The sequence below is a fragment of the Halichoerus grypus genome, chromosome 2, assembly GCF_964656455.1.
Source record: "Halichoerus grypus chromosome 2, mHalGry1.hap1.1, whole genome shotgun sequence".
NCBI lineage: Eukaryota > Metazoa > Chordata > Mammalia > Carnivora > Phocidae > Halichoerus > Halichoerus grypus.
The window spans coordinates 168,713,822-168,739,718 of NC_135713.1; the positions used below are offsets into that span (position 1 = coordinate 168,713,822).

At 41.0% G+C, this 25,897-nt stretch overlaps 1 protein-coding gene across 8 annotated transcripts in view; it reads left to right on the plus strand.

Moving 5' to 3' along the window:
* Positions 1-18,797, plus strand: part of NF1 (neurofibromin 1) — a 282,567-nt gene extending 263,770 nt beyond the window's left edge. For 6 of the 8 annotated variants that reach the window (XM_078068155.1, XM_078068150.1, XM_078068153.1 and 3 more), the window contains 4 exons: positions 1,196-1,338; positions 1,706-1,752; positions 3,017-3,233; positions 15,129-18,797. In XM_078068155.1, the coding sequence (XP_077924281.1) occupies positions 1,196-1,338; positions 1,706-1,752; positions 3,017-3,233; positions 15,129-15,271 (550 nt within the window). In that variant the 3' untranslated portion in view covers positions 15,272-18,797. The remainder of the gene's footprint in view (positions 1-1,195; positions 1,339-1,705; positions 1,753-3,016; positions 3,234-15,128) is intronic. The other 2 variants (XR_013446092.1, XM_078068156.1) reach the window with 2 other exon arrangements.
* Positions 18,798-25,897: the final 7,100 nt, after the last annotated feature.

Below are 25,897 nucleotides of genomic sequence, written 5' to 3' on the forward strand. Positions count from 1 at the left end.
GAGCTTTTGTATTTATCCACAGCTGAGTGAAAACAAAAAACTTTAGATATAGGAGATGAATTTTTATTCTCTCTTAAGAGCTAAGATCATATTACCCTCAAATTATTCAAATCTCAATAACCCAAAGAAGCTTGGGAAATCCTGTTCCTGATCTAGGCCTTCTATGTGGTATCATTATTTCCTTATTTTTGTTTGATCTCACTTTAGAATTTCAGAATTTTATATAGTTGGCTCTGGGTTATTTCTATTAATGGAGCACGACCAGGTTAGACATAGTTAGTTTCCTCTTACTTTTTAATTAGATCATATATTCCACCCCTCCACACTAATTTTGCTTTCCTTAATCGATCTGATTCAGCATTTTTTTTTTTTTTTTTTTTAAAGATTTTATTTATTTGACAGAGAGAGACACAACGAGAGAGGGAACACAAGCAGGGGGAGTGGGAGAGGGAGAAGCAGGCTTCCCGCCGAGCAGGGAGCCCGATGCGGGGCTCGATCCCAGGACCCTGGGATCATGACCTGAGCCGAAGGCAGACGCTTAACGACTGAGCCACCCAGGCGCCCCTGATTCAGCATTTATTAAACATTGATTGATATTAAATTTAGTTTTAACTGCCTGGGCACATACCAACAGTCAGCAGAAAGAAATGGTCCTAAAACATACCAAGTGACAGAAGCCATCCTTGTCTTGAGCAAACAGTCACCATATATAATTAAAAATGGCTATGTGACAGTACCAGTTGTTTGTTTTTACCATATTTTTTTGATGATTAAAAATAACAAAAGGGCACCTGGGCGGCTCAGTTGGTTAAGCGATGGACTCTTGAGTTCAGCTCAGGTCATGATCTCAGGCTCTGCATCAGTCAGGCTCTTTGCTTGTCCCTCTCTCTCTGCTCCTCCCCTTGCATGCTGTCTCGCACACGCTCTCTCTCCCCCAATAAATAAATAAATATTTTTAAAAAATAAGAATTAAAAAATAAAAACAACAAAAAAAGGACAGACCAAAAAAATAAATTCATACATTTATTTATACAAAATTTGAAAAAACACCAGAAAGTAAAAAACATTCCTCTCCCTTCATTTTTATCACATTGTACTGGGGAATATATGATGTTTTCCAGTGTATATTTTCCATTTAATTTTCCTTTAAAATGTTCTTGTGTTTACTTTTGTTTGTTTGTTTGTTTTTGTGTAGGCACAATTTGTTGGACTCTAAGATCAATACCCTGTTGTCATTGTGCCAAGATCCAAATTTGTTAAATCCAATTCATGGAATCGTGCAGAGTGTGGTGTACCATGAAGAATCCCCACCACAGTACCAAACATCTTACCTACAAAGTAAATCAGTGTCTCGGGAGGAGGATGATTGATGAACTTGCTAGCATGTGCACTGTTACAGAATCACCAGCTAAAGAATTCCTTATAAGGATTGGGGTTATTCATACTTCTCTCTCCATATGCCATTTTTTACTCTTTTCATTATATGTTCAATAAGTAACCGGCTTACAATTTCTTAAGATTTAATTATGGTTTTGTACTGAGTATGTTTTATGAGTTTTAGTCTACTCTGACATTCATTCTGAAAAAGTGTTTTCAATGTGTGTGAGGTTTTAATTTTTGTCATCAACCATATAACTTATTTAATTTCTGTTAAGATTAAAAGAGTGTTGTGCTTATTATAAGAATAACATTTGGTTTGTTGCAGGTTTTGGTTTTAATGGCTTGTGGCGGTTTGCAGGACCCTTTTCAAAGGTAAGAAAAATCTGTTTTTCTCTATTGATAAAATGAAAGTTTTTATTCATATTAGTGTGCCTGCTTTAAGAACACACAGTATGCTGAAAACCAGAATGATGATTCACGATAAACACATATGTTATTTTTATAAAATGTTTTCCACCACAAGATTCTTTCTAAGAGGCAGCACCTTTAATAGGTTTATATATCAGTTTTTACAAAAAAAACTCAGTTCAATTTATGCTTGACTTTTCAAAAGGGTGTGATAAACCTCTGTAAAGTTTTCTGCTCAGTCACTTGTGTGTTTGATGATCGTAATGCATACACTTAAGTATCTTATAATTAGGAAGGAGCATGACCTATGGTTAAAATCTACCTCATGACCCAAAACTAATATAATGTTATATGTCAATTAAATCTCAGTTTTAAAAAAAAAAATTACATAAGGAAAAAAAATTTCCTCATGAAAACATTTTTCCTTCCAGCCTATTGGATTAGATTCATTTTTATCCGGAATATATCCTTATTTGTTCATTTTTTTCTTTGATTGGCATTAGTTGATATAGCGCTACATAAATGTGTTTTTAATTATTCTCTCTATGTATGGTCCCTCCAGATGGATTGAGATTCCTTGAAGGCAGGACTTCTGTTTCTTCCCTGCACAGTTCCTAGTGCAGTGTTTTAGATACAGGGGTGCTAAGTCAAGGTGAATTATCTAAATCTTATTCTAGTTTTAAGAATTAGGTATTTAGTTTTTTATTTTGTTCAGTTATTACTGAACATCTCTTGATATGCAAAGGCTATCATTTAAAAAATGGGCCTGAATTCCTAGAAATATGTATATCTTGCAGGAAGGTTTGTAGTTTGACTGCCAGTAACCCTCTGCCCTTCGCAGTGCTCAGTTGGGCTCAGTCGGTTGAGTATCTAAATGGCAGCTGGTATGATGATCCTCTGCTCATTTTCTCTGTTTTGGAAAATTGACTTGACACCATTGCTGATGGTTTTATTGTCTCAGGATTAATTCAGTCTTTGCCTTTGCATGGCTTTCAGTAATTGCAGGTTCATCTGGAAGCTCTAGGTGTAAGCTGAAGAGTTCCCAGTTCTAAGTCCCATGGTAGTCTAGAAATACTATGCCACCCCTTTTTTTAATGCTCTCTAGTACAAAAGAAGAAAAACAGTAAATTAAGCCCAAAACAAAAATTGAGTTAATCTTTTTTGGCTTCAAAGGGGATTTACAGAAAAAAAGAATGGAGCTAAAATAATTTCCTATTTTCCATTACAGCAAACACAAATCCCAGACTATGCTGAGCTTATTGTTAAGTTTCTTGATGCCTTGATTGACACGTATTTGCCTGGAATTGATGAAGAAACCAGTGAGGAGTCCCTCCTGACACCCACTTCTCCTTATCCTCCTGCAGTGCAGAGCCAGCTTAGTATTACTGCTAACCTTAACCTTTCTAATTCCATGACCTCACTTGCAACTTCCCAGCATTCCCCAGGTTAGTAAATGTAATCTTTATATAAATTTGAGCAATAATATTAATATACCAACATCAGGAATTCCCTTGTTATCAGGTTATAGTAGATTTTGCTCCTTTTTATCATGAGGTTCATCTTACATTTCTTCTTTACCTTATGGCTGACTTGAATTTTGTTATTCTGTAAAGCTTTCTACTTTCAAACAGTTACTCATAAGATAGTGAAATGTTTAGAGTGTTCACATAGTGTTCTAAGGTTGATAAGTTTTTAGAGTTTGGGCAGGAAGAGCAGCCTCTAAGGTACCTTACCCTGTAAGAGAATTAGAATTCCCTTACTAGATACACTGGCCTTGCCCTAAGGGCTTCTATGTCTATGATACAGCATACTGTATCCAAAAAATACACAAATTATGGTAGTACCCCATGTCCCTGTTGCCAGCAACAACTCAACCATCCAGAGACCAACCTGAAAATCTAGGAGAATCAACAACCAGAGAAACGTCATCTCAAGAAAATAACATCTTAAAGCACATTCCTTACCACGGAGTCACTCTTAGCTCCACATGGGAGAAGTATGCCAATGCAACATGCAGCTAAGAGGTGGATACACTGAGAAATAATAGCTAATAGCCTGAGTAGGGCTGAGATACACAAGATGGCAGAAATGGCAACCTGTAGGCTTCTGGGCTCATTCAGTGTCAGAGTGAATGGTTTCCTGCAACTCTGGTTGACCCTTAAGGTGTTATTCATTGCAGAGCTGATGCCATTGTATGCGATGATGACAGTGGGTAGTGAGGGAAAACTTCCATGTGGTCATGTTTTCCATTCAGAACGATACCCTTCTAAAATGGTGAAAATTTTAAAAAGGTTTTGTGTTTAAAGTTCCATTATCTGAAAATTTTACTTATGAGGCACCGATGTATAGTTACTGTACATCGTTCTGTTTTAGGTGTTAATATGGATTTTCTTTTTAAAAGTCTAGTAATGTATTACAACTATTTTGTGATGTTCAAGACACATAAATAGAATCCCCGGTTTATAATCCCAATTTTGCATGAATATTGAAACATAGTTTTGAAGGCCTGAAGAACTTGGCAAATATAATATCCAATTCATATTACAAATGATTGTATTAAAATAACTATATTCATCTGTTAAGCTTTCATCAACAACAAAGCTTTGGTCAGCAGAGGAAACAAACTGTTTGGTCCAGCATTTATTTATCAATCCCCTTACCACACCTAGTCAGATTCTTTTTTTCCTCCAAGAAATAAGAGAAATCTGGCCAGCGTTTCTTCTGCATATAACCATGTTCATTTGCCCTCTGTCACTTACTCCCTAGGACAGTGTTTCTCCAACTGTGATCCCAGACCAGCATCAGCATCATTTGGGAGCTCACTAGAATGCAGATACTAGAGCCCCAGCCCAGACCTCCTGCATAAGAAACTCCAAGAGTGGGGTCTAGCCAGCAGTCTGTTTTAATAAACACTCCAGGTGATCCTTACACACACTAGAGTGTGAGAAGCACTGCCCAAGGGTATGCCTGTGATCCTGCCCCATTATCAGCGTTTCAACCATTAAAGCCAAGGAAAAACTTAAAATGTACTTTCTTCTAGATATTGCAGCCACTGAACTCTTTCCCCCGCCCTCCCCGCCTCCAAATCTTGGCATTTTGGAGCTAAGGAGGACTGTAGAGATCGTTTAGTTCTGGGCTCACCGTGTTGAGTGTGATGGGGAAACTGGGGTTTAGAAGAGCTAAGGTAATTGCTTTATCACACAGTCCTTATCCAGAACCGGGGCCAGTGCTCTTTCTACAACAGTCATCACCTTCCATATCTGTGATCTGTTCATCAGCTTTCTTCCCTTCCTTTGTGTCCCTGTTTCTTTGATTTATTTGTTTATGCATTGCTGTCTCATTACTTCCATCTGCCTTACCCTAAGTCCACCACTCCTTTTTTCCACAGAGCTCTCTGTTTTCTGCATTACTTGTTCTTTATGATGTTAGTGACAATTAGAAAATTTATAGACTCTGTCTATATTTGCCCTCTTGTTTTTAAAAGTTTGGTTTATTTTAATCAAACTTTTGTCTCTTGGGCAACTAAAGTGGTGTTAAACCTGTCAAAATGATTATTTGTTTTTATATTAACTTTTTTTTTTTTTAATACCCAGACTAATTGTTAGGGAAATTTCTGCCCATCTTTGCCCACTAACGGAGACCATAAAATAACCAGGTTGAAAACAAAGCTAGCAGTACAGGTCCCCTTGCTAGTTGATTAATTGCTTATATCCTGTTTTGGTTGTTTAAAAAAAGAGTCCTATCCTGCGACCTCTAATTTAGAATTGTTTCTAAAAATCAGAAAATAGTCTATGTGGTTTTGGTTACAGTTTTAAACCAATTGGGTCACTTCTAGTAGCTCTTCAGATGGCTGCTTGAATAGACGACCACAGCCTGGAAGCCTTTGACTATTCTCAGAGGAAACTGAAGCTTTAAAAGCAGTAGAATTAATTAAGTAGAATCATGGTGTTCAGCATTTCCTGGTTCTGAATTGCAAATTGTGTGTCCTCAGTTTGCCAGATTATTTTACTACATGTTTTTGGAAAAAGGGTTTATCTTTTCAGTAGTGACTTCACTCTTATATGAAACAAACCCATTTGTATCTCTAAATTGTGGGCTTGTCTCCATGAAAGGATCCTGATTTATCTATGTATCTAATTACTGTGCTTTTGCCATTTGCTATTATAGAATACCTCTTTAGAGTTAATACTTCATTTGTAATTAGGTATACTGCTTTATATCTTTAGCTACATGTAGTCTTATATTCCTAGCTCCTCAGTTCTTTATGAAGCTGAGTTTGCTGATATCAAAGGGCGGAAAGAAGTGATGAATCTTACTCAGATTCTCAACTCAGCCTAGCATTTCAACTTTGCTGTTTGGCTGTATAAAAATCAAAATAGGGGCGCCTGGGTGGCTCAGTCGTTAAGCGTCTGCCTTCGGCTCAGGTCATGATCCCAGGGTCCTGGGATCGAGCCCCACATTGGGCTCCCTGCGCTGCAGGAAGCCTGCTTCTCCCCCTCCCACTCCCCCTGCTTGTGTTCCTTCTCTCGCTATCTCTCTCTGTCAAATAAATAAATCTTTAAAAAATAAAAAATAAAAAAAAAATAAAAATAGGTCCCTGTCTCCACTCCCATCAGCCAAGTCCCAAGCAGAAGTATTTATTTATTTACTTATTGCTTATTTATTTTTAAAGATATTTATTTAGAAAGCACACAAGCATGGGGCAGGGGCAGAAGTAGAGGGAGTGAGAAAGCAGACCCCGAGCTGAGTGCGGAGCCCGACGCAGGGCCTCTGTCCTATGACCTCGAGACCTAGACCTGAGCCAAAACGAGGAGTAAGACGCCTGCCCAACAAACTGAGCCACCCATGTACCCCCCCCCCCAAGCAGAAGTATTTAAGGAAATTTCAGGGGCATCTGGGTACCTCAGTTGGTTAAGCATCTACCTTCGGCTCAGGTCTTGATCCCAGGGTCCTGGGATTGAGCCCTGCGTCAGGCTCCCTGCTCAGTGGGAAGCCTGCTTCTCCCTCTGGCTCTTCCCACACCCCACCCCCACTTGTGCTCTCTCTCGCTCACTTTCTCTCTCTCTCAAATAAATAAATAAAATCTTTAAAAAAAGGAAGAAAGAAAGAAGGAAAAATTTCATGTCACTCCCTGAAGTGGAGCACAAATGTGGCTTGCCGTCAGATTACCCAGCATTAATCTGTGCCCAGTCTCCCGAGCTTTAAGTGGGTGAAAGCTCTGTTGCCCTATGTCAAAAAGCAAAAGTCACTGATCTGCATAGAGCACAACTCTGCTGCAGACTTTCCTTGTCAATGCAAGACTCTGCTTACTAGGTCTTTGGTACTTAGCAGGATCAGCCACTAAGCTGTATTTTCTTTTTGGTTACCAACCAGCATTCTGTACTGTCAAATCAGCTAGATAAGAAAGAGATTCATGAACTCCCTCCCACTCCCAAGCATTAAACCTTACTTAAATAATGTAGTACTTTATTTTGGGGGGGTAATTCATCAGCCACCAGCTTTTGAGGAAGTGTTGGTCACTTATTTACATAAAGCAATTGTCTCTGAAAATGCATTCTTCTTGACAAATTATCCTAGCTCACTTGTCTATCCCCTTAGCACAAGGAGGATTGTTTTCTAAATCTGTATTTTAAAATGTGTAGATGACTGTCTTCTGACTCCCTCCCTAGTTGAAATTGAACTTGGCATCAGTGGGGCTGTCAGTGGAGTTCAGTGCATGTAAAATTGTATTAACCTTTTAGCCAAATGAACATAAAACTCTGCCTCTTCAGATTTTCCCAAATGTCACTAAGAGAACCCTGAAGAGAATCCATAAAATTTACTCTCTGACATATAAGAATATTCCGAATTGATTTTGTAGTCCCCTGTTAGGTCCAGGGTAGCTGAACTGGACATGAAGAACCAGGATTAGAGCTAGAAAAACCAGGCTATCCACTTAAAAATACTGTGTGTTATGGGGCTCTCTTTTGCTTAAGGCCAAGCCAAGAGTGGTCCTCTTAGGTGATGAGCAAGGAAGCCTTTTTAAAGCCATCATTCTGAATGCTTTATAACCTCACGTGCAGTCTCCCTGCATCCTCTACATGTTAAAGGGCAAGTATACTAGAAAAAGAAATCCAGATGGAATTATATGGACTTAGTACTCATTAGGAAATTAAATAGATCCACTTCAATGTATTAAATTTTAATTTATACTCTGCCAAGGTCTCCTAATGTTTTTCACACTGTAATTTAATTCAATAAACATTTGAACACCCATTTTGTATGTGTACATTAGGTAATCTGGGACACCTAAAGATGAGAGAGACCCTGGTCACCAAAGACTTGACAGTTTTTCCCTATGGATCTCAGTATTGGGTTTTGAGCTAAAGTTTTTACTTCCTTCTAACAAATTCTACGTGTATGCAAGTTCTTTGATTTAAGTGCAAAAATAATACTACTGTGCTCTGTAGAAAATAACCAGAATTCCAGTTATTTATCCTACAGAGATTCATTGTTTACTATATGCCAGGAACTCTTTTAGACCTAGGGAAGCAGGGAGCAAGTAGCACATGATACCTGCCCGCAGATGGATTTCAGGGTCAGAGGGTACACAGACAACTATGACCTCCTTTGTGGGGCTTGTTATGTTGTACTTCGTACTACAGAATATTCTGATGGATCAGAGGGACATTTGTTTGGAAGACAATAATAGTTACGACAAAACTTTTATAACATATTTTTGACCTCAAGAAAATGTGAGGTGTGTGTTACAATTTTTTGAACAAAACAACTATGTGATCTATTTTAAATGTTTTTTACTAGGGAAAAAAAAATCTTCCCCCTTTGATCAGCTTATTTTACTGTTAGTATTGGAGGATGAATTTTTTTAGAGCAAAAACCTGTTCATTCGAGGGGTTTGTTTTGTTTTGTTTTGTTTTTTTATAGTTCACCTCTTCCACTTTATTTTGGGACTGTATCCAAGCCTGTCAGTTATTCAGTCACTTTGCTTCTTAAACGTAGACCTTTCCCCTGGGAAGCTGGGTGGCTCAGCTAGGAGTGCTGACAGCTATGTGCACAGTGCGTCAAAACCGTTTCTGCAGAGCTCTTAGTAACACTCCTGATACGTTCACCAGGTTTCAAATGTCTCCCTCCTAGAAGACACTTAAAGGCCTCTCTTTTGAGCCTACTTAAAATCTCTGAAACAATTTTAATGTTTTGGGGAACTGTATATGGTATCCCCAGACCTTTATTTGGTATTAATTTTTTTCCATCTTTTTCTGTGTTATTATTACCCTGTATTTAAGGGAGAAAAATAATTTTTTTTTAAAGATTTTATTTATTTTTTGACAGAGACAGCGAGAGAGGGAACACAAGCAGGGGGAGTGGGAGAGGGAGAAGCAGGCTTCTCGCTGAGCAGGGAGCCCGATGCAGGGCTCGATCCCAGGACCCTGGAATCATGACCCCAGCCGAAGGCAGACACTTAATGACTGAGCCACCCAGGGAAAAAAATAATTTTAAACTGAGCAATTGCTTGGTGTAATTTCTTAATGTTTCATTTCATTTTTTAGTTTAATTCTTGACTTAAAATTCTTAATTCTAAAGAAGGTGGTAAAAATATCTATCTGTAAAATTGTAAGTTCTAACATTTATTTACAGAGTATAGTATTTAGGAAATTAATGGTCAGAGTTCAAGAATTCAAAACAAATTTCTTCTGAAAACCAGGGAACTTAATAATTGTCCAATATCTACTCATATTTCACCCTTTTAAAAAATCTTGTGGACATCACTCACTTTTGTTTTTCCTTCCATCCTGTGTCTGTGAAGCTTCTCTGCCTTGCTCTAAGTCAGCAGTTTTCATGCAGCTGTTCCCTCATCAAGGTACTCTTTCCTTCCGTCATCTCTGCACGAAATGCCGCTTTACCCCGCGCTCATCCCAGGCACAGGGCATGAGACTTCATTCACTGATCCCTGTCAGCACAGTTTGGCTTAGTACCTGAGGCACTTGTAAAACCACCGCTTTAAGGTCTGGAGCTCACTGGCCCTGTAGCGCCGTGCATTCTGGGTCCGTGAATGAGCTGCTTCCACTCCCCCGTGAACACTGAACATGCAGTCCCAGCCCCGGGCACACACAAGCCGGTGAACAGGAAACCCCAGAGAGAGTTAATAGAGAAAGCAGGATATGTGCTTTGAGGAAGAATTTTAGCTTAGGAAATACTTGTTTTCCCACAATACAAATCCAATCCCAGTATTTCCTTAGAAATTAAAGCTGGCTATGTACTCTATCACCTATGTTTAAAAAAAGGAATATGGTCTTTAGTTAGCTCTAAGGACTAAGAAGAAAAAAATGCGATACACTTCTATCTAATTTATAAAAGCTGCCTTGTCTTCTTTTACTCTTCTGTGACTATTATACAAAAAGATTAGACCAAATACAAAAAGAAGTATTGGCAACTGATGAAAGTACATTAAAAGTTTTGTTAATTCTTATAGCTACAGTTTTGTATATCTAGCTTAAAATACAAATATTTCTAAGCACATAATTAGCATGTCTCCATGAAGGTATTTACTGTACCATAAGAATAAGCTATAGTTACCTTTTCTTCTAAGATTTATTATATTTTGTGCTTGTTCATATTAGCTTAGGTACACATTCTAGTGTGAAATTCAAGTCCTGTGCATTTGTTCTAATACTCCTTTTAGTACGTCACTTGGTCTTTTTTATTTCAGGTATTAGGAGCATCTTGATTTGTGTAGTAATTATTTTACCTATGTGCAGAAGGTCTTCACATGGATTATCTTATCTGAATGCTCTAACGACCCTTTGAAATAGGCACATCTACTCTTATCCTTAATTGACAGATTAGGAACTAAAACCAAATTAGGGTGTGGCCCCACTAAGCCTCCAACCTGGGTCTTCTGACGCATTTGCATCATTGTATGTGACAAATGAGCGCTCTGGTTTCCCTTCTCATATATGTCCTAAGGCTTTTCTGACAGGTTTGCCGTAGTATAGTTGTATCACCTCAGCAGCGCAGTCAGGTAACCTACCAGTGCTCCTGTACAGCTGCTGTGAGATTCGAGTTATTCGTCTTTTATTTTGTTGTGTGACTTCTCACAAGTCACCGAACCCATTTTTCTTCAGCTTCTGAAGAAGTGAAAGAGAGTCCATCCTTTTATTATTTCATGAAAGTATTAGGTTCCAGTTTGGGAAAGGCATTTTGGTGCTTAAAAATTAGGTGAATTTTTAAAATGAAGTGGTTTATTATTCATCAGGCTGGATCTATCCCTAGTTGTCAAAATAAATAAACTTTGATACCTGCCTTCAAGGAACTCATGTTCGAGCAGAGGAGATAGACATACAACTTCAATTAACTATCATGCACTCTAATCATTTTTCCCACTTGATTTACTAAATTCTGGCCAATAACACCTTTTATTTAGGATTTCATCTTCTCAGGAACCACCACAGTTCATTGAAGCATAATGCTTATTAATGCACCGCTGTAGAGAATTTCAGCTTCTTCTGTCCTGCATGTTTGTAACTGGCTGCACATTTGACCACAGCCTCTGTGGGAGAACTTAAACTAGGAAATCAGGACCACAGAAGTTTTTACCTTTGTTTCATTTAGGTGGTGGCCTCGGGGTTTACATCACCTCATGGGGTTTTTCTGCTTTTGTGCCTACTGAGGGTCAGAAGGGTGAGCCAGTACTTAGGGGCCTAAGAGAGACCAGAGTACAAAGCCTCAGAGAGGCAACACCAGGGTCTGCTCCCTAATTTAAATTATAGCCCCTGCCAGTGCAGGGTGGATTCTGTCTGCCTTTGAGCAGTCTGGCTGACCATCTGAGAGTTCTTCCTATGGAATGCTAAGACCAGATCCTTCACTAGGGTGTTAGAGAGGTTTCTAGATTTCACCGAAGAGGGCAAAAAGAAGGACTGCTGCCAGAATTCTCAAACGTGCTAATTATGCTTGGAAACAGAAGTGGCAGAACTGGACGCTATGATTGCTGCTTCTTACCAACTTGGCTTCTCCAAGATGCTGTACCTCGGTATAAATATAATGCATTTTTAATGGATTTTTTTCCTTAATGACCCTCCACGATGTTTATGTCAGCTTCTCCTTTGATCTTTAAAGTAAAACAGCTTTGCTGTGATGTTGGGAATCAGTTATGCCACATTTACCTGTGTGTGGTTTATAGAGTTGGGTCACTGCGTAGGAAGAAAACACACATACAAAAACAAGAATTGAGATGAAAATTAATTTGAGAGTGGAAGTAGGACATCAACCTCTCACATAGCATAGAAGCTTTTGGCTATGAGCAATGGGCCTAAGTCAGTGATACTCTAACATTTTTTACCAAAAGGAACACGTGCTCATTAGGAAAACAATTAGAAAATTCAGAAGAATAGAAGAAAAAAATCACTCATGATCCCACTGCTCTAAGATAATCACTGTTTATTAACATTTTAGTACATCTTCTTCTGGTGTCTTGTCTTTACATAGTAGAGGTCCTCGTATGTGTAAAACTTTATACCTTGCTTTCTATCCTTAACATTTAACAGGAAATAAATAAGGCTTTTAAAATTTTATTTAGAGGTCTGAAGGTTATTTGCTTGACAGAAAATAGAATATCCTTAGTATTTCTTTGAAGAAATCTTCACCATAGTGACTTAATCTATGTGACCCCAACTTCTGTAACTTTAATTCTTAAGAATATCAGTGGGCAACAGGCCCTTGTCCTCAAACGAAAGCATTGCCACCTTGCAGCGTAATGACTGCTTTCTCCCCCGAGGGAGCGGAGTCTCATGGTGGCAAGGCCGTGTCACAGGTGGGCACACAAGAACAAGCCCCAGGGTGGCAGATTGCTGGCAGAGAGCCACAGTCCCTCCTCGTGGTAGGCCACACTGGGCGCCTCCTGATGGCTATCTTCTAGTTGTTTCAAACCCTTGTCTTTTTAGAGAACCCACATGTGGAACTGTGGACTTGAACTTGTAGGCCACATGCAGATTTAAGGAAATGGAAAGTCAGATGCACTAAGTTCATGATAATTTCAGATGGAGGAAGCTAAAAAAATTTTTTTTTTCTTTTCCACTCAAAATGTGGCACCACACCCTGGAGATCAGGGGTTGCATGCTTTGAGGCTCTGAATTACAACAGTGATCACGTTTAAAAATGGAAGCATTCAGTTCAACCAATATTTACTGAAAAAGATACCAACTAGATCTTACCAGAAAATAAAAATGAATAATAAATGATCTTTGCTTTTCTAGCTGCTTTTACTGTCATATAGGAAATAAGATGTATACACAAGTTGTAGTAGCAGAGGCAGAATGTAAGAAATATAAGTGCCACCTAGAAGCAGGGAGAGAGAGGGAGAGACAGTAGCTCTGGCAGGACGCAGCAGAATGCATCGTGAAGGAAATGGAGATGAGGAAAGAATGGGTCGAATTTATCTTGTGGAGACTCAGGCAAGGCAACGGAGAGAGCCTGCGCAAACACGCACCACAGAGTTCAGGGCACGCTGGAGGTGATGAGCAGCCTCCTTTCAATTTTGTTGTTTTTCTTTAAAAATCACTCTGGAGAAGATGCAAATAAATATGCAGAAGAGAATAAAAATCATCCAGAGTTCTGTTAGCCAGAGAAAAGTTCTGTGACCATTGTGGTATCCTTTCTTCCATTCATCTTTCCACACATATGATTGGAAAAGAACAGATTTGAGATGCCAGTCCACTGTGCTTGGCTCCTCAAGAGGTGTGGTGGGCGTTGTTTAACTGCATCCAGCCCCTAGCCCAGTGCACTTTTTCATAGAGAAGCACTAACAAATGCCCACTGTTCCTTTGATAAGTTCTAGACAGCAAACCTTTATTGAGCCTATGGAAATGTGGCCACATGTCTCTAGATAGATGCCTTACACTCTGAATTGAATGCAAGGCTGAACCTAAATGATGTGTGGCTCCTAGAAGATCATCACAAATCCATTTCCTGCTCTTGAGCCAATAAGTAGATGTGTGGATCTATGTCCATTTTCTATAATGTAAATACTTTTTGACTTGAAATGGTGCTTTGTCCCAAAATGAGTATTTTTCCTTTCTCAGATTTCATGTTTATTTTAAAATTCAAATGGTATGATAAGAATAAGGTAAAAATTACCTGAATTAACACCATCCAGAAGTAACAAATTTGGCAGATGTTTTTCTGTATGTGAGATTTTTTTTTTTCCTTCAAAATTATGGTCATCTTTCTGTATCAGTAAATATCAAACAGTACTTGACGTTTTGATATAAATTGCTAAAGTGCTCTCCAGCTTTCTGCTCTCCCACCAAGTTATGCCACAGGTGGCTATAAGCACTATTTATTGGTAATAAATAAATAAATTTTATTTATTACCAATAAATAAAATTTATTGGTAAATTTTATTTACCAATAAAATTGGTAAATTTTATTGAAGTGTAACAGAAAAGTATACAGATCAAGTTTACAACCTAGTGAACTTTTAAGAAGTAAACACTTAAAAATCCAACATCTGGATCAAGAAAGAGAACATTACCAGCACCCCAAGAGACCACCTGCCTGTCCCCTTCCAGTCACTGCTTCCCTGGGATAACCACTCTTCTGTTAATTATCTAATTTGCAATCTTTATTAATCGAATGGGCAAAAAGTATCTTGTTTTGTTTTGTTTTGTTTTTGCTTCTGGTTACTTTTATGAGGTTACTGCTTGGACTATTTCTAAAATTCACGGTAGGGCCCAATTTTTGGAGGTTAAAGTCTTTCTCCATGAAAGAAATGAATGACATCTCTTTTAGGTGCAGAACATGAAGGGATTTGCCATAGTTGAAAATGTTAAAGCAAAGATTCTACAATATAACCTTTGTCATATATTATTTTCTCAGTAAATATTGGAGATCCTTTGGGACAGGCACTATGATTAAAAAAAAAAAAAGTATCTTCGTTTCTTTGAAATGACAAATTTCAGTACCTTCTGCAACTGGAGAGTATAGTAAGGATATGTGGCTAGAAGCTGACCTCTGCTGGAAGCTTCTGGTATAATGTGGAGGAAGGAGCCCTAGTCTTCCCTGGTGGCTGCTAGCCTTCATTCAGCTCAAACCTGCCTGCCTCTAGCTTTCCTTTGCAACTTCTCAGTTTTTTTTCTTACGCTATTTTTCTGCTGTGATAGCAAGTTTTGCTTAACAAAACGTGACGTTTTCTGTGTGGCAAGGTCTTTGTAAACATCCTAGCAGTTGACTTTTGAAATATGGGAAAACAATTCGCCAGGTTGTATCTCGCATCCGCAGCATGAGATTCAGGCCTGGGGCGTAACTCCAGAGGAGGGGGAGTAACGGGCTGCTCTGCTTCTCCCCAGGAATCGACAAGGAGAACGTTGAACTCTCCCCCACCACCGGGCACTGTAACAGTGGACGAACTCGCCATGGATCCGCAAGCCAAGTGCAGAAGCAAAGAAGCGCTGGCAGTTTCAAACGTAATAGCATTAAGAAGATCGTGTGAAGCTTTCTTTCTTTCCTTTTTCAAACAGACTTAACTCACACGGGCTCGTCACTAGTGACCCCTTCACCACCGTGCTGTGATGCTGCACTTCATGTTTATAATGAGCCCACCCACGTCTGCCATGTTGCCAGATGATCAACTCTTGGAAGCATTGCCTAAATTTAATGCTGCTTTTTCTTTAACTTTTTTTTCCTTCTACTTTTGGTGTGTCTGGTGTAAGCAGGTGTTCAGAACAACTGCAAAGAAAGTGGGAGGTCAGGACGCTTGCACTGAGAACATCCCAGTTGTGAGAGAGGATGAATTCTCGAATACTGCTACCACTGACCAGCTATGAAAGCCATTTGCACAGAGCTCTCTGCCTTCTCTGTTTCCCCTTCTTCATCATACAAAGTAAAGTGTTAGTCTTATTTACACACTTTTCAAGATAGAAGTTTATGGAAGAAATAATACTATAACCCCAGTATGTTTAATCTGACTTTTAGCTGTGGACTTTTTTTTACCTTACAAAACTGAAGGAACCATAGAGGTCAAGCCTCAGTGACTTCACACCATAAAGCCACAGGCAAGGTACTTTGGGGGGTGGAGGGATTTAGTATTTTGTAATGAGTTCTTAGGAAGTACTAACACTTGAGTATTAGCAATAATTACAGGAAAATAAGCATAACCACGTATATCTTAACATTACCGAATTAAGCGATGGGTTCTGAGGCCTTATCCAAACTCAGTCATCCAAACTAGTTTATTTTTTTTCTCCAGTTGATTATCTTTTAATCTTTAAATATACTAAAAGTTGTTGTTTTTTGTTTTTATAAGCCAAAACTATACTAAGTATAGTAATTATATGTTTCCCCCCTCCTTCTCTTCTTTGCTAAATAATTCTGAGCAGGGTAATCAGTGAACAAAGTGTTGAAAATTGTTCCTTGAAGGTAATTTTCATAGATGTTTGCATTAGCTCCATAGCAAAATGGAATGGTACGTGACTTTTAGAGTAGCTGATGCTTTTATTTTGTTTAATAATTTTCCCAGAAACACAGAGTATGGTGTATATTATCAAAAATTTTTTCGATAACATGTATTTTAAGTGTCTTGTAATCTCCCTCCCCTCCAAAAAAATCAGGAATCTCTTTAGCAAAACATTGGGGTTCTATTTGATAGAATTGCATTTAATCACTGTGAAAGGACTGGTCAGCCTGCGTTAGGATGACAATAGGGGACCTTAAGAGTTGCTGCTATACTGAAACGGTATGGATTATCATGGTGTTGGAATTTCCATAGTAATGCAGATCCAGTTTTTTTGTGGTACCTGCAGTATGCAGAATGGTTTGACTTCAGTGAGCATATTAGTAGTATCTGGATGTTCCAATTTAGATCTAAACCATATTTATTACAAAAAGATATTATCCCCCTACTCCCAGGTTCCCTTTCTATGTTCCAATGTAATGGCTTGGGGAGGGGAAAAGACACCTGGGGAGGGGGCTGCTTCCTGTAGTGCTGTTTCATGAGTGGATTTCAGTAAATTAAATTCCACAGCTAAATCAATAAATAATGGTACATTGAAGTGTTCTGATTTTAATAATATAACACATTTCACATTTATCCACACAGTAACAATGTAATATGTTAATGTAAATAAAATTGCTTTTGATATTCAGAAATAACAAGAATTTAATTTTTTTAATTTGTTTACAGTCTGGGAAAAGTAAGAACCATTTGCCAAAATAAAAGGAAAAAACTTTAGTATTAATAGTTATTTTGATGTAGAATTGTTGGAAAATATTGAAGACAGGTGCAATTAACTAAACTTTTGTTTTTAACTATTGTAGAGGCTGCATTAGGGTAGAATGTTCATAGTAACAGAGCAGCTAGGACTCTAAAGACGCTGAGACGAGAATTGAGTTTAGAAATAGATCCTTAATATCCCGATGCCAAGCTGCTGTTAGGTCTTGGCTCTCCCGCAACCCAGTGCTTCTGGGAAGGTGTCGCAACTTCTTGGATCCTGGAATAAAAGGCAGATATGAGCCTTTAATCTTTGTGGTTCCATGTTTTTCCTCATTGTTGGTTGGTTGGTTTGGTGCATGTTGGTGGGTGTTGTTATGCTATTTTGCTTCTCCCATCAAAATAGAGAAACTGCCAAAGGTTTTCTGTTAAAAAATAGTGATGTTTCCATAACAAGTTTTCCAAGGTATGCTATTTCTTAAATTTATTCATTATTTCCCTCCAGTGTAATGAATGGAATGAATTCACTTGAAGTACCTCATGAAATGATCAGCGTTGCACAAATCAAAATTGAGCCTTCTTTGAACTGCAAAAACACTTTTGACCAGTACATCCTGGAAATTTGAAAACCTACTAAGGTTTAAAATTTACCTTGTTTAGAGAACTTCCGACTTTTGAGGAAAATCTAGCTTTCCAGGTAACTAAAGTGAACATGAGCTAAGTCTCACCAGTATGCTTCCCCTGAGAAATGAAACACTTAGGCCTCATACCATGATCTGCACGAGAAATCTGAAGTTCAGAGCAGGTTTCCCATTTTGTGTAATCCAATGTAAGTTCTATACAGAACATTAGAAGTCATTTGTTTGGGGTTTGTGGATGTTTCCCCCTGATTTTTTTAAAGAGGCAAACATAAACTCATCACGTTTTCATTGTACATAACCCACCTGTTTTATCACTGCTCTAGTCTCAGGGGTGGGCCCTTGTTTGCCAACACTGAGAATACGGTTCACTGGCTTTGGGGAAAAGCGGCGAGGCTCTGTCCTTCATCCACTCGACTAACATGTTCATTACTGAATGCCAGCCCTGTGCCGGTCCTGAGCCCGGCTCTGAGGACGCCACCCTGAGCGGTCAGCTGCCACCCCCACAGGATGGAAGCTGGCAGCCCTCCCTCCTACTTAGTGGGTTTTAGGGTTTTTCAGTTTGTTTGGCCTTTGTTTTCTCGTTTTGTTTTACACCCCTCCCAACCCTCCAGGCATAATGAGGCATGTCTTATTCAATGTTATGCAATGGACTTATACAAAAATTCACTCTTCATGTCAGCCACACAATTTTTTTTAAAGCAGTATATTCACCTGTAAATAGTTTGTGTAAAATTTGACAGAAAAGTATATTTACTACACTGTAAATACATGTGATGATATATTGTATTATTTTGCTTTTTTGTAAAGCAGTTAGTTGCTGTACATGGATAACAAAAATTTGATTATTCTCGTGTTAGTATTGTTAACTTCTTCCTGCGACTGCGTCCCATCATTTAAAGAAAATGCTGTGTATTGTAAACTTACATTTGTATATGGTAACTTCCTCTCCTTTCCATTTGGGCCTAGACTCTGGCAGTTCCCTCGTCTACAACCTTGTTACTATTGTATGCCAGCAGGAGAGATACTGCCCAACAGTCAGAACCGATCATTGTAGGGGAAAATTGTAGAACTCCATCTCAGATCACTGTTGTTCCCCACCCCATCTTCCTCCCTGTGTATGTACTCCACCCCCCCTTTTTTAAGTAAAATGTAAATTCAATCTGCTCTAAGATGTGGGGAGTTGTTTAATTTCTTCACATGCCTCAGCTCTGTTTTCACATTCCCCCCCCCCCCCACCACTTCTTCCTCATCTTTTGAAACCTCAAGGCCATTTCCTTTCTTTTAAGGATGCCTTGGGTTCTCCTCCCTCCCCCAGCCCGTCTGTGGGAAAGACCTTTCTATTTCCAGAGCCTCTCTAAACTAAAAGTAAAATAATCTTGGTGAAATGTGTAGGGGAGGAAAGAGTTTTCCTCGAGCCTCTTCGGGTCCCTGGCTGGGTCGGAAAATCAAACTGACAAGGGACAGCCCAACAGAAGAGAAGCACACAGCCCAGATGCATTCTGTTTTCATACAAGTTTACGTGACACAGGAGCCTTCCTCAGAAAATGAAGACCTGGAGAAACTGTTAACCCAGAGTGTTTCTGTGCTAGGTCTGATGAAGAGTGGGCGGTCGTGGAGGAACGTGATAGGTCCGAGAGGAGGAGGTAAGTGTAGTCAACCGGGGGGAAGCTTAGCAAGGCCCGCGTGTTGCCATTGTCTTATCTTTGGAGATAAGGACGCTTCTCTTTTCTGGGCACAGGGAGGATGCCTCTCACAGGAGGGTTTTCTGTCCGGTTTTCAGGGCAGGGACAAGGTTAGTGCATGCCTCCACTATTTTCTCAGACTCCTTCAGCTTAAAATCTTCAATATGCCAAGGTGCCATATTTTGGGGTTGCATGTCCTGAACCCATCATCAAATGCTTTTTCACAACCTGCCAAGCTGAGGGGTGACTTTGTTCTCTGGGATAAGCTGTCTTGACTTCTTTTAACATGAGCACTTATAAATGCCAGGACACCCCGAGATTGAGCAGTCAGAGGGCCTTATGTTAGCACCCCACAGTGCAACTTTTCAGCTCTCCCTCAACAGACTCTATCATGACACTACACATGTAAACACTGGAAAACACTTCTCTGGCTCAGCTTCCACGAGCTTTACTATTTTATTTACCCCATTGTGTGGGCTATTCCCAGATGGAGAAAGAATCCAGCCTAAACCCTGTAGCCCGGACAGAGCTGGGCCTTAGGAGGATAACAGTGTCTGGCATTAAATAAAAGACTATAACCATGAAACTGATTCGTGCTGGTCCGTTTACGGCAAGACTGAGAAAGCAGGTGTACCTCACCTGAAGAGCTTGCTGATACTTCTTGGGCCCATCCCAAACTTCTGAGGCAGAGCCAGACTCTGGGATGGGGTCCTGGGAGGGACAGACAAGGTTTAAAGCCTCTGAGGTGATTGCCCTGGGTGCCCAGGCATAATGCAGTTAGCTGTCTTCTTCCTGGGGCCTAATACATGGTAGCCAAAACTAGGGATGCCTTTGGGGTAATAACCCCGTGGACCGCACCTCTCCATCCCTTGACAATAAGCTCCTTGAGGACATGGACCATATTATTTATCTTTTGTGGGGCCCCATGTCCATTTTTCTTTGCACAGACTTTTGCTTTCTGGGACACCCTCAGGGACTTGAGAAATAACCCAGAAGTGTGTCCAGGCGGAGTTCCGCCTAGTGAGCAGTTGAAAATAAGGTGATAGAGAAGGCAGCTGAGGCTGGGGATGACCTGGCCCAGGGAACAGAACAACATCGAGGCAGAAAGCAGCACACCAGAAAAGAGATCCACTCATTCTGTTCTTTATTTTCCTCCATTCTTTTGTCCCACTTTGGGCAATGCACCCTAATTTTCTACATTTTAACTCCATAAAAACATGCCCTAGCCCCAGAACAGCAAAACTAGGGGTACTCTGTATCTTTGAGTCTGGCCCAAAGTCTAAGTAAAATGAGAAATTGACAGCAAGGGATGCTCTCTTTTTTTTCCCTAAAGATTTTATTTATTTGTCAGAGAGAGACATGGCGAGAGAGGGAACACAAGCAGAGGGAGTGGGAGAGGGAGAAGCAGGCTTCCCACGGAGCAGGGAGCCCCATGTGGGGCTCGATCCCAGGACCCTGGGATCATGACCTGAGCCGAAGGCAGACACTTAACAACTGAGCCACCCAGGTGTCCCAAGGGATGCTGTCTTATCAATTTAGTAATCTGTGGATGGAAGGCAGAGAGGAATGAGGTGATCTATGCTTTAAGCAAAAACCCCAGTACCACCCCCCATACTTATTTCTAGGATTCTACAGGAGACAAAAAACAAAAAAACAGTTTTTTTCATTAATAAAATAGTCAATTTCTGAGTTGGCAGCATTCATTCATGGAGGAAGCATTTATTGGACCCCTTGTTTTCACAGAAGAACTCCAGCATAAGCACCTCCTGGAAATAGCTCTGTTCAGGCACTTCTTTTTCTTGGTTCTATAACAGCTTCTCGTGAACAGTGTTGTCATCAAGCATTGCTACTCCCCGGGCTAGACTCTGAGCCTCCAGCTACAGGGGTCGTGCTTGCTCAAGGTACTCAGCAGAGGGTTGCTGAATAACACTTAAGGCTCTCCATTATCAGGGAACTATAGAAATAGATATAATAGAAAAAAGGACCCCATTCACAGTAGCAATCCCAATGCAAAAGTCCCTACCAAAATGGAAAGGACCTATGTCTATGTAATAAAGGCCTATTAAAAACTGTAATCCAGGTTTTCAGATTTCACATTATCAATGAAATTTCCAAAATGTATTTTGTCAACTCATGTGTTTAGAAAAAAGTAAAAAAAATTTAAAAAGTCTTTTTATAATGGAAAAGCAATTTCAATCCCAAAAGGGTAGGGAGAGGGGGAATTCTTTTAGAGGAATTAATTTTGCTTTATACAAAAGTCACTGTGTTGTCCTCATTTTCCTTCCTCTGTTGTGGATTCAGTCCACCACAACACTGCTCAGCAGGCTGACTTGTGAGGGGCCGGCCTGAAGAGCTGAGGAAATGGAAAGACAAACCACAGACCTGGGTGGGGAAACTGAATATTATAGAGTTCCAGGTCTTCCCAAATTACTGATTTAATGCACTTCCAATCAAGATCCTAACAAATGATCCTAGGGTACATCTTGGAGAGTAAACAAGCATGGCTAAGGGGAAAAAGAAAAAAGGGTAGTTGGAAACTTAGATATAGAAATTTTTAAGTATTTAAGACTGATAATACAATTAAACTAAATAGAGTGGAACAAGCAAAAAGGTCCTAAATGTACTATAGTTAAAAAAAAAAAAAAGCCCCAGTAACCCCCAAATCTCATTGACATAAAAGCCACAAAAACTCATTTCCCAACTTGCTACATGTCCACCACTGGTCAGTAGGGGGCGATGCTCGCCCAATTTCTAGCGCTCCAGCGTGCCTAGGCGCCCGCAGCAAAGGACTGGTCAGACAGCAGAGGGAGAGCTCAGGCAGCCCGGCCCAGTCTCTCCCTGGGATGATGGAAATGTTCCATTATACATACTGTCCAATATGGTGGCCACAGCCACACGTGGCTGTCAAACACATGAAATGTGGCTATTGAGACTGAGGAACTCACTTTATTAAATGTAAACAGTTACAAGTGGCTACCGGCTTGGACAGCCCAGCATCTGAAGGGTCTTGCATTAGTAATTATAGGCCCAAGGGCAGACGTGCCAGCACGCCTGCTCAAAGTCACTGCTAGAACTTGGCACACTGCTCCACAAAATAAATCACAAGGATCAGAAAAAGCTATTCAGAAGGACAGCTAGAAATGTCAGCCACGAACATCAATAACTCACAATAGGGAAGGACCATGTAAGCCTAAAAGCAGTGGAAGAAATCCTAAAGGTTATGCTTAAAATGTCCTCATGTCCAAAGAACTCACACCCGAAATTTAAAGGCCAACAAACTAAGAAATTGCTCTCATTAGAAAGAGTTCATTAAAATCAACTTTGAGAAAAGGCCCACAAAGGGGGAAAAAATGGGCAAAGGACATGAATGGCTAATCCACAGAAAGGAAATACTGTACCAATTGCTAATTACTATACGATGAAAAAGTTCATACCCAGTCAGCAAAAGAATGCCAATAGAAACAGTGAAATATCATTTTCATCTGCCAAATTAGCAAAGACATCTAACTAATACTTGGTGCCAGTCAGGAGAGAAGCGTGGACTTGACATCACCTTTCTGTACCACTAGCCTTAAAAACATCCACACTGTTTGCCCCAGTCATACTGTATCTGGGAATCTAGCCTGGAGAAATAAGTAATCAGAGTGCTAAGACTTCCATCAAAGTATTATTTATAATATCAAAACACCTGGAGACAACCAAAATGTTGGCTCAGTTATCTACATTCATCCAGCACTTTCTGGAAGCTGACAGGGCCTCCTTATGCAGCCTTTTAAAGTGGGTTTAAAGGGGGCACTTGGGTGGCTCAGTCAGCTGAGCCTCCAACCCTTGATTTTGGCTCCAGTCATGAACTTGAGGTCCTGGGATTGAGCCCCCTCCATTCTCAGTGGGGAGTCTGTTTGAGTATTCTCTCCTCTGCCCCTCCCCCTGCTCATGCTCCCTCTCTCTCTCAAATCTTTTTTTTTAAAATGGGTTTAAAGAATATTTAAATTTGGGGATGCCTGGGTGACTCAGTCAGTTAAGCGTCTGCCTTCGGCTCAGGTCATGATCCCAGGGTCCTGGAATCAAGTCCCGCATCGGGCTCCTTGCTCAGCAGGGAGTCTGCTTCTCCCTCTCCCTCTCCCCCTGCTTGTGCTCTCTCTCTCTCTCTCAAATAAATTTAAAAAATATATTTAAAAAGAATATTTAAATTTGAAGGAAAACTTCCAATAGAGTCAAGAGCTTAAAAACCGTGTATGAGGGTTGATCCCAAATTATGTTTATATATGTGTACATATATATTGATATAGTTTATACATAGATGTCTAGAACACAAAAGCTGCTTCTAAGGAGTGATCTTACCTCCCTTGAACAGCAGGGAGCGCAGGAGAATCGGGCCTCTCCCCAGGGAGGCAGATTGATGGAGCTGCGGAGTCCTCTCTGCAGCTTTGCTGTTTGTTCATTGGGCTGCCCTTGCTGGAGGCCAGGCTCCCTGGTGGAGCCCCCTCTAAACATGGCCTGGCTGGCTCAGTCGGTAGAGCATGTGACTCTTGATCTCAGGGTCGTGAGTTTGAGCCCCATGTTGGGCATGGAGCTTACTTAAAACAAACCCACTGCACCTCAATCTGTTCCCTAGAGGCCTCTGGAGGGCTCCACCCCAAGGTGACCATCCTGTGCCTCCCATGCAGTATCACTCTTGGGGGGCAGTTCCCAGCAGGAAACCTGACACACTCTCTAGGCCTAAATCTCAGCGATCCTGGTTTGTCCAGCCCAGCTCCCAGCCCCCACACCCCTCCCAGATGTGTGTTCCGCAAAACGGGGACACCTTAGATTTCTGTTTTCTTCGGTTTTTAAGCTTCTCAGGTAGGGGTGGCAGATCAGTAGCTGGGGCTTTAGCCTAATGCCTGAGATTTTACATCAGTCACTCCAGGCTCACCTGCCCCAGCTCCTGCCCCAACACTTCTGTGTGGGAAGGAGCACCAATGGGGGCCAAGAGGCCCCCTAGGCCAGGGTCCCGTCTCTGCCACCAAAAAGCTTTGTGATCTTGGGCACTCACTTTCCCTCTTGAGACTGGGTTTTCCAACAGTCAAGGATTGAGTTTGGATCAGACAAAGGGGTTGGCGGGCCGGTGTCCCCATCCTGACAGTCTCTGGCTCTCTGATCACCAGGCCTCTGGGATAACCAGGATCCCTCCTCCTGTGACAGTTAGGGTGGGCTCAGTTACCCTTCAGTAACAAATGGCTCTACTTCACCCCCATCTCACCTTTATTCCATGACCCAGGCTGACAAGCATCATCTATCTGGGACATTGCCAATCCCATGGCAGGGGACAAGGAGACATGAAGAACCATGCTTTGGCTCCTAAGTCTATCCATAAGTAACACTTCCTCCACGTTTCACCGGCCAAAGCACATCACACATGGCTACTTTTGAGTTCCATAGAGCAGAGTGTATGATCCCCTGAAGGGAGGGGCCCCAGGGGGGAAGCTGATAATTAGCACAGCAACACCGCCTGCCATTTCCCCATTTATTGAGCCCTTGTTAATATCCGAGGCATCTTCTGGGGCATCTGGGTGTGCAGTCGGTTGCGCAACTGACTCTTGGTTTCTGCTTGAGTCGTGATCTCAGGGTCATGGGATCAAGCCCCGTGTCCGACTCTGCACTCGGCTTGGAGTCTGTGGGAGATTCTCTCTCCCTCTGCCCCTCCCCGCCTCAAATAAATAAATAAATCCTTAAAAAAAATATTCCAGGCACCTTGTGACATGAGTCTCAACTCCAAGATGATGATTAACTAGAGAGCCGACCAATAGAAAGCACTATGTGCACCAAACATTAGTCCGTGTTTACACTAGTATTTTGTGAGAATACTGAGGTGGGAAGGTTCACACGATCTTATTTTGTCTTTACAACTCTGTGAGGTAGATAGGATTATTCCTATTTTAGAGGTAAGAACATTGAGATTAGGGAAGCCTGGGTGGCTCAGTCAGTTAAGCGTCTGCCCTCGGCCCAGATCATGATCCCAGGGTCCTGGGATCGAGTCCTACAACCGGCTCCTTGCTCAGTGGGGAGCTTGCTTCTCCCTCCCCCCTGCTTGTGCTCTCTCTCTCTCAAGGTCACATGGCTTACAGGTGGCTGAGACATGATGTGGATCCCAAGCCCTCTGAGTCTGAAACCTGTACCTTTTTTTTTTTTTTAAGATTTTTTATTTATTGAGAGAGAGAAGAGAGAGCCCAAGCAGGGAGAGAGGTAGAGGGAAACGCAGACTCCCCGCTGAGCAGGGAGCCTGATGCAGGGCTCGATCCCAGGACCCGAACCACCCAGGAAACCTGGAAACCTGTATTCTTGGCCTTCCCATCACGTTCCTCCCACAAAAAGCAGCAGAATCCCAGGATGGGCCTGCCAGACTCCCAACAGTGCAGAGTATCTGCGGGCCTGCTGGAAGTAGGAGGATGCCAGCAGGTGGCATCCCCTGGTGCTGACCAGGCTGTGGTCCCGGGCCTGGCAGGACCAAGGAGCCTGTGTGTTCTGAGACCTGCAAGACAAACAAAGGCCCCTGGGACACATTCGCTCTCAGTCCGACTCCCCAGCAGAGACACATGGATGCTCTG